This window comes from Hemicordylus capensis, chromosome 2 (assembly GCF_027244095.1).
Source record: "Hemicordylus capensis ecotype Gifberg chromosome 2, rHemCap1.1.pri, whole genome shotgun sequence".
Classification (NCBI taxonomy): domain Eukaryota; kingdom Metazoa; phylum Chordata; class Lepidosauria; order Squamata; family Cordylidae; genus Hemicordylus; species Hemicordylus capensis.
Window position 1 is genome coordinate 249,262,085 of NC_069658.1, and position 12,288 is coordinate 249,274,372.

General features: G+C 45.5%; 1 protein-coding gene across 2 annotated transcripts; it reads left to right on the forward strand.

The window, feature by feature from the left end:
• Positions 1 to 256: 256 nt before the first annotated feature.
• Positions 257 to 6,171, forward strand: LOC128343112 (gastrula zinc finger protein XlCGF8.2DB-like). 2 transcript variants are annotated; one of them, XM_053291645.1, is made up of 2 exons: positions 257 to 378; positions 3,624 to 6,171. In XM_053291645.1, exons 1-2 carry the CDS (start codon positions 366 to 368, stop codon positions 4,862 to 4,864), a joined length of 1,254 nt encoding a protein of 417 aa, XP_053147620.1. In that variant the 5' UTR covers positions 257 to 365; the 3' UTR covers positions 4,865 to 6,171. The 2 variants fall into 2 exon arrangements, with proteins under 2 accessions (XP_053147620.1, XP_053147621.1); XM_053291646.1 differs by lacking the exon at positions 257 to 378 and adding an exon at positions 508 to 609.
• The last annotated feature ends 6,117 nt before the right edge of the window (positions 6,172 to 12,288 follow it).

Consider the following 12,288-nt stretch of genomic DNA (forward strand, 5'->3'; position numbering starts at 1 on the left):
CATCACAGGCAGAAATTTTAACGGGTGCAGCTTGCCCTGGCATGGACAAGGGGCTAGAGCTAGGTGTCCTGTGTGTGCGGCTGTGCACAAGGCCCCATTGCTCCTGGGGGATACAGGCGGGACTCAGCTCAGCAGAGGAGGAGACGGGAGAGGTAAAGGGCTGAGACGTGTCCACGCCCCCTTGGCTGCCTTGCTAGCAGCCGAGGCTGAGGGGGTTAAATGCACCGAGGTCTCCTTTCTAGACCGGCTCCGAAACGGGAGGGCGGAGACTCCCCTCCCGCCCCGCCTCCAGTCCCAAGAAAATTGCCTTTTGCCTTTGCTGAAATCGGGGAGAAATCTGTGCAGAGTTGCAGGGCTCGTGTGCAATGCAGCGACCCGGTGAGTGAAAGCAAGCGGGGAGGGCTGCGGGCGGGGGAGGGAGAAAACAAAGACGGCGGGAAGAACTCCCTGGCCAGGGAGAGGAGGAGCAGCAGCAGCAGCAGCAGCAGCAGCTCTCCTGCAAAGTTAGGAGAGAGCGACCCCAGAGTGCAGGGCAGGTGAAGAGGAAGATCTGTGCAGCGTATTCCCGCCAGGGTCGGCTCTCTGTTTCATCAGGACACAGCTGAAGAGGTTGTGGTGTCCTTGGCCAATTTTGCTCCCACCCCCGACCATTTTATATAGCCCCCCCCCTTTTTTGGTTAAAAACCATAAATTAGTATAGGTCTTTATTGGTTACTTCATTCAGTACATTTTACTAAAATAACTTCACAAACAACATTATAACATAAATAGAAGTACCCAGACTGTTGGGGGCAATATGCTAAATCATTGTAAACCGCTTAGAGAGCTCCGGCTATAGAGCGGTATATAAATGTAAGTGCTATTGCTATTGCTGAACATGGGCTACTCTTTCATATCCCCCCCCCCAAAAAAAATCTCACTTTCTGTCCCTTAGCAGCTGCAAGTCTTTGGATTATTTCATCCAGATCTAGATCCTTGGCAATTGCATGTTCAGTTGAGAAGGTTGCCAACCCATCTAACTTATCTTAATGCTGAAGTTACCTGGCAATGCTTCCATGTGGTTGTGGCTATGCTTGGAAGAAGGGCTTAGTACAGAGGCCCTTTCACATGGGAATGGGACCTCTATGCTGTACTTGTGCACAGCTGTCTGTGAGCACATGCACATGTTTTTGTGTAAATTTTTTGTGTAAACCGCCCTGAGCCATTTTGGGAAGGAAATTGAATAAATAATAATTGACTGTACATGTATTCGCTTTAAAAGTGAATCTGAGAACATCTGTGTCTGAATAAAAGAAGTTTTACACTCTAGCCTTGATGCAGTGATAGTAGTGCAATATTGTGCCTCTTGCATTAGGTGAAAGGGAGGAAAGTTGCTATGGTGAAATCACACACACACACACACAACTCTATACACAGACACACACACCGCTCTCTCTCCCTCTCCCCTCATATACAAATATACACACATGCCTCTCCACAAAAATATATACACAGGAACATGCAACTCTCTCTATACACCTCTCTTCTCTCTCTCTCTCTCTCTCTCTCTCTCTCTCTCCATACACACACACACACACATGCATCTTTATATATATGGTCTGATGCAGTATAAGGCAGCTCCTTATGTTCCTAAGACAGGAAGAATGGTAATAAATGGTTGGAATAGCAAGAGCAGCACACTATATCCATGTAGAAGGCCAGTACCGAGACTGTTGTGTGATTGTGATTCAGGTATGAGAATCTTCAGGTGTTTCTTTGGTATTCGTTCATTCATTGCAACGCACTCTACATGGGGCTGCCCTCTTAGGAAACGGCTGGAAATTGCGATCAGTGTGGAACACTGCAGCCAGGTTGCTGTGGGTGGCTAACCTTTCCCAGTTTGGCTTCCTGAGGTGGCTCCGTTGAAGAGGAGCATTATATTCATTGACTAGAAGTGGTGTCTGCAGGAAACCTCTGGCAGCGGGGAGACAAATAGGGACTTTTGGTCAGGGTCTGGGTTCTAGAGGAGCCTGGTCTACTTACTGCACTTTTCTCATGGTGCAACGGGGAAATGACTTGAATAGTGAGCCAGAGGTTGCCAGAGGAAATTGTGCCAATGGAGTTGCATGGTGGATGGCAATTAGAAATAATGGCCATCCATCATGCAGCTCCCAAGTTCTCTTGCACAACTGCATCAAACACAGTTTTACAAGCATGCAGCAGTTCAGTGCTCACAACACCGCAGGATCCTGTGCAGCGTGTCGGCCACTGTTCATTTCCCTGATGAAGAGTCCTGTGAATTTCAACCTTCTCTCACCTGCCCTTCAAACATTATGTAGTCTTTGATCATCTTCCTTTGCGTCATTTGTTCTGAGAACTTTAGTCTGATCCTGTGCATTTTCAGTGGTACTCCAGTGCAAGGTTTGCAGACTTAAGCTTTGTCCTAGTAAGTGTGCACAGCACTGCAACCTAACTGAGCACACCTTTGAGTAAATATGTGTGAGATTGCACTGTTAGCTAGGATTTGAGCATCTATATTCTTATTTCTCTTAGCCGGCATGCGTGTCCTTAGGAATTTGGCAGCGGAACTCTCGCGTTGCGAGAGTTCCGGCCAGGCTTGGGCGAGCCGCGAGAGTTCAGGGGAAACAAAAAATGGCGGCGGCGGGGCAGCGCAAAACGGCCAGAGGAGGTGGTGGTGGGACGGTCTGGCCTGGCCAGGCCGTCCTGGGTGAGGAGGAGGAGGTGGCCAGCTGGCTGCTGGGAGGCGAAGGCGGCGGGATAGTCTGGCCTAGCCGTCCCTGTAAAGGAAGAGGAGGCGGCCTCAGCTGGCTGCTGGGAGGTGGTGGCGGGGCGGCCTGGCCTGGCCAGACTGTCCCAAGCAAGGAGGGGGCAGCGGGGGTAAGAAGGCGGCGGCCTCAGCTGGCCGCTCAGCTGCCAGATGACGAGGCAGTGGCCACCGCGACCCAAGGGCAGCCTGTCACTGTTGCGAGAGGGGTAAAGAGCGGGGGGAGGGGCAGGAGGGAGGGGGAAAGAGAGAGTGGGACAAGATAAGGGCGGACAGTTGGCCCCAAAGAGCGCACAGATGCTCTGTGCGGGTCGGCTAGTTGATGAAGGTTTCACTTTGTACTTGATAGCTGATCTTCTTTTTGATCTAGAAGCAGTTCGTTTTTCTTTTTAGATATATAAAAAAATCCGCCATGAAGAAGAGTTTTATGTGATTCAAAAGTTTCCACTTACATGTCAAATATTAGTTGGCCACAATACAGGCCATCCTTTTGCTTGCTTATTTCTTCTTCTCCTGAGCAAGTTAGTAAACCAATATTTTATTTATTTATGGTTCAATATGGCTTCAGGGAAGTCATTTATGCAATTTAATTACAGCTTTTGCAGTATTCAGGACAGGACAGAATCAACTGGTACTTGGAGATTCTTCTTGCTGTGGTTTCCCTAATCCAGATTTGATAAATAAATTAAACATGTTTAGGGGCGGGTGGGTTGTTGAATGTTGTTTTACCCTTTTAAAAAACTACTTATAGGCTCAATATTCATATTTCTGTCATTGTTATTGGAATATGCTTGAGTCCTATATTTCCTACCATTGTTAACAAATGATTAAAAAAAAAAAATTCTGTCCTTTGCTCCAGGTGACCAACTACAGAAATACAAAGAAGAAAACCATGAGCTAGAAAGGTGTGAGCAAGTGAACTCTGATAGATTAGCATCCACAAAAGACAAAGGAAGATTTTTTCCATGTCCTGGAATGGAAGAGATGCCAGGAAATCTGCAGGGCCAAGAGGAACATCCCAAAAAGGCAACAGAAGCTCTTTTTCCCAAAGAAGGTGATAGCAGCTTAAATGAAAGTACCTTTCAAGAAGAACTTATTGGGAGGAAGAGAGAAAGCACAGGTGCTGACTGTGGGGAGGCCAATGACGTGCCAGCAGAGGGAAATCCATATCAATGCTCACATTGTTGGGAAACATTTCCCCATAGACTGCACTTAGTCGCACATGAGAAAATCCACACTCTAGATAAACCATACAAATGTGCTGATTGTTGGAAAAGCTTTAGCAATAGCTATGAGTTTATTGATCATATAAGGGTGCATACAGCAGAGAAATCATATGCGTGTTCCGAATGCGGCCAAAGCTTCCATTTGAAATCCAAGTTTACTGCCCATAAGAGAATCCACACAGCAGAAATCCCCTATGGATGCTCCGAATGTGGGAAGAACTTCAGTAAAAAGTCCCACCTGGTGACGCACGCAAGGACCCACACCGGAGAGAAACCATATGAATGCACTGACTGTGGGAAGCGCTTTAGCCAGAAAGGAAACCTTGTTTCTCATATGCGGAGTCACACTGGGGAGAAGCCCTACAAATGCTCCCAGTGCGGCAAAAGCTTTTCTCAGTGTACTTCACTGATGAAGCATGTGAGAACTCACACAGGAGAAAAGCCATACAGATGCTCTGTCTGTGACAAAAGCTTTCTTAATAAGGGAAACCTGGTCTTGCATGTGCGAATCCACACAGGAGAAAAACCGTACAAATGCACCGATTGTGGGAAGAGCTATAGTACCAGCTTTCCGTTGATAGAACATAAGCGCCTACACACAGGGGAGAAACCATATACATGCTCTGACTGCAGCCAAAGCTTCAATTCGAAATCCAACCTTACTACACATAAGAGAACCCACACTGGGGAGAAACCTTACGAATGTTCCGAGTGTGGGAAAAGCTTCAATACGAGCTCTCTGCTTGCCAGTCATAAGAGGGTTCATACTGGAGAAAAACCATACAAATGCTCAGGCTGTGGGAAAAGCTACGCTGATCGAAAGTCCTTTGTTAAACACAAAAGAACCCACACAGGGAAGAAAGCCTTTGAATGATTGGATAGGGGACACAGTTTCGGGTACAGCCCAATGCTTACGTAGTGCATCAGAATGTGCATAGGAAATCTTTGGGCTATGAGAAAAGATGCCATCCTCACAATACGTTCTTGGCACACAGCAGAAGATTCATACAGGGATGCAAATTGTAAAGATGGATTTTAGGCAAGGATGAGAAGCCTATTGGAAATTAGAAAAACTTGGATTGGAGCTTTGATGGTTGAGGACTGCATAGTGCTCAAGTCTAGAAAATCCACACCACAGTCAGAGAGGTCATTCACACAATCGAAAACTGTTCTCTTCAGGTTTGGGAGCTGTGTGTGCTCCCAATTTATGGTTGTGTAGAAGCAAAGTAGGAGGAAAACCTGGAAAGGAAAAGCTACCCAGGTTTTCCTCTGCCTTGCTTCCACACAATCACTTCTGCCCAGGTTTTTCTCTTACCTTGCTTCCACACAACCAAAAATTAGGAGCACACACAGCTCCCAAATCTGAAGAGAACACATTTTTTGATTGTGGAAATGACCTCAGAGTTTTGAAATAGCTTCTCTTGGGACCAGATGTTCCATGCTAGCTTCTAGCACACTAGAGGTCAGAAAATTTGATGAAGCCCAAACTAGATTTTACACAAAAGGTGCACCCAGTGTCAAAACAGCAGCTAGACACTGTCTATTAGGACTTGTCCATCTTCTGAAGTGCCTCCTTTCTACAGCTGGCATCACATGTAATGCAGCAAGTATGGTTGCTGTGAACCACCAGTTCCTGAAGCATGCACAGGAGCCCGACTTCCAGTGTCAGGAGGACTATGCCAACATTGGATATGTCATCTGAACCCTCCAATGGCTGCATGTTCTACTCTACTTATGTTTTTGAACTCAACATCTGTAACCTACATATGAAGTCGGTTACTGATGTTGGGTTTGGGACAGTAAGTAGGGTAGAATATGCAAACACTGGCAGGTTTGGATGACATGTCTAGTGTCGACATAGTCCTTCCAAAACCGGAAGTTGGGCTCCCGCACATGCTCCAGGAGCCAGTGGTTGGTGGCAGCCATACCTGCCACATTACAGTGACACCACTCATTGTATCCTCACCACCCCTCTCCACATTGGGGGCTGCTCATGATGAGAATCTGAGAAATCCAGAATATGATGATGACACCACACAAGGCATGTCCCATTACATGTAAGAGGAGATGAGACAGGAGTTAGCTGTTTCACTGCTGTTGATGATGACGTTCGTTTTTCATCCGAAGGTTGCTTTGGTTCATTCGTGTGTGTTTTTCTTTTAAAGACCATGTTAGAAACAATGGGTGAGTCACCGTCATGAATGGTTCTGAAATGTAACGATGACAGGCATTTGAAATGTATCTCAGTAGCTTATGCATGTGGCTGGTGCCCAAGATTGGGAAGGCATTTCTTCAACAGAACATAGCTAACACTTAAGAATATGAAATATTTTTCTACCTTGTTTGCTTACTCTTGATTTTCAAAAATAATTTTAGAATCCACTTCATTACAATGGAGTGGAATAATTTAGGTTGTAGCATGTTTTCCCCTTACCCCCCCCCCAAAAAAACCCACCTTTGACATACCTTGCTTTTTACATACTTATCATTCCTGAGTGAGTGGGACTGGCTAAAATTTAAAATGCATTGGTGCATAGAATTTAAATGTAGTGTCTGTATATGGATTAAAATGTAGATTTGATATTAAAATAGCCTGTATTCCGCATTACAATCTACATTTCAAGAGAATGTGTCCTAACAGCTATATCTTTTCCAGGGAAAATTGGGAATTCTTGCTGCTATCTCACTTGATGGTTCTGGAGGACCACTCAGTGGGGTGCAGAAGATCTGGGCTCAGGATCACCCACATTTGAGTGAAGGGATCTTTGGTTTTCGTTATTTATTCTTACCCTTCTCTCCAGTCAATGCTCTTAGAGCGGCTTATATAAAATGAAGCAGTAGCAAATTGTTGCCGCAATTAGAAGAGGAGAGCTGGTCTTGTGGTAGCAAGCTTGACTTGTCCCCTTAGCTAAGCAGGGTCTGCTCTGGTTGCATGTGAAGAGGAGATTTGATGTGTGAGCGCTGTAGGATATTCCCCTTAGGGGATGGAGCTGCTCTGGGAAGAGCAGAAGGTCCCAGGTTCCCTCCCTGGCAGCATCTCCAAGATAGGACAAGATTTTTTTTTAATAGGACAAGATTTTTTTATTGAACCAACAAACTACCAAAGCATACAGTACATTTCCAAAGCACAATTATATACAAAGTGGTTGTTTGTACATGATATACCTACAAAGATTTACACACAAGGATTTGGAAACCCACAAGGTTATGAGGTATATGCAGGTAGTACTGTAACTCAGGGGTGGGGGATTACAAGGCACATCAGGTAATCGGCGGGGGGGGGGGGGTTTACGTCCAATGTCCATTTCCCAGAATTTGTCCCATTGCTGTTTAGAAGAGATACTCTTGTCTTTTTGCACATAACCATACAAACTTTTCCAGAAGAGATTTACTGTCTCATCTGCGTGAACCTCTTGGTCGTGTCTTCCATCCCTATTCCTATGCAGGAGCATTGCATAAATGACATACAGATTTACTAACCTGATTACGAGAAGGGGAACATTCCAATTCCCTGGTATGAGGGCACCTGTTCCATCCCGTTTCCTTGAAGGTTTCTTTCTGGGACCTCGAAAAGAGGTTCTATCGCTCAAACCCGAGGTTAGTTCTTCCCAAGTCTGTTTTTCCAAATCAGGCCACTCTAACAGCTTGCTTACTCCCTGCCACACTCTTTTAAGAAATGTGAGTGGGTTTCCCTGAATATTTTGCCTAGCTCACTAGCTTTCTGTTTGCAGGTGATTTTAGGACACTCTTGCTCGTCCTCTGGGAGCCATGGCTTAGCCGCATTAAGTGGTAGTACTTGGTGGTATAAGCGCCACCTTGTTTCCCATAAACGGAAAGGGACTTTTTTCTCCTTAAAGAGAGTGATAGGGTGATCGGGTTGCAACAAGTACTGTGATGTGCGGTGTTTGTCGCGTTTACGTTCTAAATCCGGTTTTTAAAAACCCACTTCTAGAATCTCTCCATAAATTGTTTTCCTTAGCTGCTTAACTGAGGAGGATCCTTTAAATAGATCCGGTTCAACCTTCCATTTTTAAAGTGTGAATAGCAAATCTCTCAAGTAGTCTGGGTGTTCTCTTTTTAATACTTGTGTGATATTACCATTGAAAGATCCTTTCCCCCACCATGCTATACCCCATGCTGACTTGCGCCAATGCAGAGCGAAAAGCAAGACCCAGGTTTTTTGCAGGAGGTTGGACATATTATGGACATTCACAAAAATCCAGTTTCCAAAATTGTAGGACATGAATTCAGTTACAAAATAGGGTTGCAGGGCAGGTAGGGCTAGGCCTCCCCGCTCAACCTCCTTAAATGCTACCACACGGGCCAAAGGGAAGGATGCTGTGTGCCATACTAGACGGAAGATCTGGCTTTCAACTCTCCGAAGGAGATCGAGCGGGGGAGGATAGACTACCGCCAGGTTATGCACTGGGGTTATCAGGTAAGTCCGGATATAAACCGCTTTCTGGTACATGGTGATTTTAAGCATTACTTTTTCTTCCCAATCTGTCCAATTCCCCCCCCCCAGACCTTTTCCTTAATCCCATATTCAATCCCCAAAATGTTTACTGTATCTACCCACTTCAGTTTGGACTCTGGGGTTCCTTCGCTTTTACATTGAGAGATGGGTAGGCACGAGAGTTGCTTGCGTCCGGGGTCCATTTTAACAAACACTTTTGTCAGCATTTAATTCTGAGCCCAAGATCTTGCCATATTCCCAGAAGAGGTCTAGTATTACAGAGATTTCATTTTCATCCGATAACAGTAATGTAACATCATCGGCATGAGTTACAAATTTTACCCTAAACTCAGAATGCGGTTCTGAGTGGACAGGTGGTTCGGCTATCCCATCACTCTCCCTCCTCCTCCCTCCCGGGAAGATCTCACAGGGCGAAGGGACAGAGACCAAGAGTCCTTGCAGATGGGGTTCTCTCTGAATCCTGATCAGGATCGGATCCAGGGCAAAAAACATAAAGTAATGGGCTCAGTGGGCATCCTTGGCGGACACCCGAATGCAAAATGATCGGGTCGCCCCGCCATCCATTAATCTGTGGTGTCACCTTTGCATTCGTATAGAGCAGCTGTATCCAAGTAACGAAGAGGGGTGGTATACCTTTAGCTTTCAACAATGTCCACAGATAATTGTGGTTCACTTTGTCAAAGGCCTTAACTTGATCCAATAAGAGGAAGTGACCTTTCCAACTTTCATTCTGTATAGAGTAAAAAAGTTCTCTCAGCAGACACAATGAGTGTGTCATCTTTCTTCCCGAGATAGCACTTGTCTGCAAGCTGTGGACCAATTTAGGGGCCACTTTCGCCAATCTATTATTTAGGATTTTGGCAATGATTCTGTAATCGATATTTGTGAGGGTTATCGGTTTCCAGTTTTGTGGTAACATGGTGTCACCTTTCTTGGGGGGGAGGGGGAATTAAGAGGCCGTCCCCAAAGGACCTATTTAAACACTCATTGTCTAGGACAAAATTAAATAATTTTACTAAAACTGGTAGTAGCTGGTCTGCGTAAATCTTATAGAAAGGCCATGTCAGACCATCAGGCCCCGGGGCTGATGTGTTCTTTCCCGCTGAGATAACTGCTCTGACCTCTTCTATCGTTACAGGATGGGTCAAAGAGCTTTTTCCCCCCTCAGTGAGGGAATAGCCGAGACCATATTCATTCAGACTGCAGAACCTATCTAGATAGGATTGAACGTCCTTTACAGAAATATCCTTCAATGCGTACAAGTTTGTATAAAACTGGGCCATGATCTTTAACATATCGTGGGGGTTGGTCATTAGTGGGCTACTTCCATCCGATCGCAGGCCTTGGAATGTCAAACTAGATGTATGCATCTTGTCCTTTGCCCACTCCCCTTTTTCAACTACAGACCCTTTGAAGCGATACCGCTTATTTTCTAAACGCCTGTGCCGCAGCTCATTTTGAAATGTCCTGATTGTCTCTTTGTCGCGGCGGCATGATTCCACGTCGAAGGCTTCTCCCCTGTTCATCTTCTCAACAATCCTCAGATGTTGGGTGATCACTTTCTAATAATTTTTGACCCCTATCTTATATGTCCGGCTGGTCACTGCCCTAGTACGGCAGCCCATCCTCTTTTTAAGTGTCTCCCAGGCTCCCAAAAGATCATCTTCTGCTTCTAATAGCAGAGGGATCTGTCGCCTCAGTTCTGATAAAAGGACACCTTTGAGATATTCACCACTTAACATTTTTGGGCGTAATCGCCACAAGGGCTTACCATGTGGAATTACCTCAGAGAGATTACAAATAAATCCCACAGCCGCATGGTCTGACCATGGGGTAAGTACTAGTTTACACCTGTAGACTTCAAAAGAAGGGGGAGCCCAGAGTCTATCTAGCCGGCTAGCTGATCTCGGGTGATAATATGTAAGTTTGACTCTGGTTTTAAATTTATGTCTATACTGCGATTTAAAGTTCTCTTCGTGACGGATTGGGGGGAAATCCAAATCATTATATACCCCCAAGGCCTTATCATCTAAACCCAGAGTCTCACTCAGAAACCGTTGGAGAGCTTTTTCCTCATTCGTTAGAGAGGGACTTGAGGGGGAGACTGAGAGGCCTCCCGAAAAGGCTTTCCTGTTGCTCAGTTGGGCTCTGTTATTAAAATCCCCCGCGATCAGGAGGTGGCGCTTGGTGTCACATATATCTTTTAGTTTAGCCCAAAGAGCCTTCCTAAGGTGTGATTGTACCGGGGCATATATGGCGCAGAGTCTAAAGGCTCGGTCAAGCCTTAGAGTGGTTGTCGAGCTTGGGTCACCCCTGACAGTAAAATCTACATACATTAGTCTGCCCTGATCAATTTCCAATACCCTCTCGATTTTGAGATCAGGTCTGTCTTTGAACAATATCGCTACCCCTGCATTGCCGCTCCCATCATAGGACCAGAAGGATGGGCCCACTGTCCATTGCTGTTGTGCTGAAAAGCGATGGCTCTCATTTTCAAAATGGGTCTCTTGCAGAACACAGATGTGATAGTTCCATTTTGTTAAAAAGTGTAGGATCTCTTGCCTACGATTTGGTGACCTTAATCCATTAACATTCCATGTAAGTATATTATAGGAATTGGTCCGACAACCCATGATAGGAGGGTGTTATGTGTAAGGCATGGACCCATTCAGACAAAGAGTCGCTGTTCATGTAGAAGCGAGGCAATAGAATGGTAGGCATTTGTTCCTCAGGTCTAAGATCGTGTCAAGTATTGTTCAAAGGGGCTTATTGGGTTAATTCAACCCTTACCTCCATGTCTTCCATGATAACAGTATTACCTCCTACCCCTTCCATGTTTACTTCACGTGAAAGTGTAGACCTACTTTGAGGCAGATGGGCCCTGGGGAGGGTTGGTAACGGGGAGGGGGCTTGGGGTTCAGAGACAGGAGGCAAGGCAGGGTGGTTTGGGATGAGAATAGGCCAATTTTTGCTCCCAGGTTCCTGGGAGGCCTCTAAGGGATGTTCTTTTTCTACATTTTCGTCCCAGCTCTTTTTAGGATCTGTCCCTTCTTCCACTAACATATTCTCTTCTGTCATGATACAATCATCAGTAACACCATTTTTGTCCAAGGTAGTTACTTCGTGTCCCTGTTGGGGGTCCTCTAGGATGCTTTTAATTTCTTCAATTTCCTCCTGTATGTTTCTTGTCCTTGCAAGCTGATAGCTGTAACTCGAGTCTATCGACTTAAGTTCTGCGGTATCTTCACTAATCTGGCCTAGATCTAGGTCCAATTTTTCCACGTTGGGGTCTTTCTCCCCTGAAGTTTGGGTTGATGGGTCTTTTGTTTGTACGGCTTGGCATAGGGCTGACTTTTCCTCTTCATGTTGTTTTAGAATGCTCTTGTATTCTTTCTTTAGGTTCCATATTTCTGCTGCTTTGTCTTATTCCACCCTCAACTCTTCCTCCAGGTCGGTTACAGTTTTGGATGTATTTAGTCCAGTTTTCTTTGGGGCCCTTGAGTGCTTCGAGGATATCCGTTTGTTTTTTGCGGGCTTTCTGAGTTGTCTCTGTACTTTGATTGAATCATCTACCTGTTGGGCAGCTGCTGAGTCTGAAGGAGGGATCAATTCATCATTGGCATCTGGAACCTCTGCCATGGTTGCTAGCACCTTGAATCTATTCTGTTGGGTTAGACCCAACCCCGTGTCCTTGGGGTGTCTATTTAGATTGGTTGATCCATTTCTTTCATCCTCCCATTGCTTTTTTTGTTTGGTTTTCTTAGAAGATGCCTGCATCCATGGGGACGAAAAATGGTCTTGCGTCTCCCTAGTTGCACCCT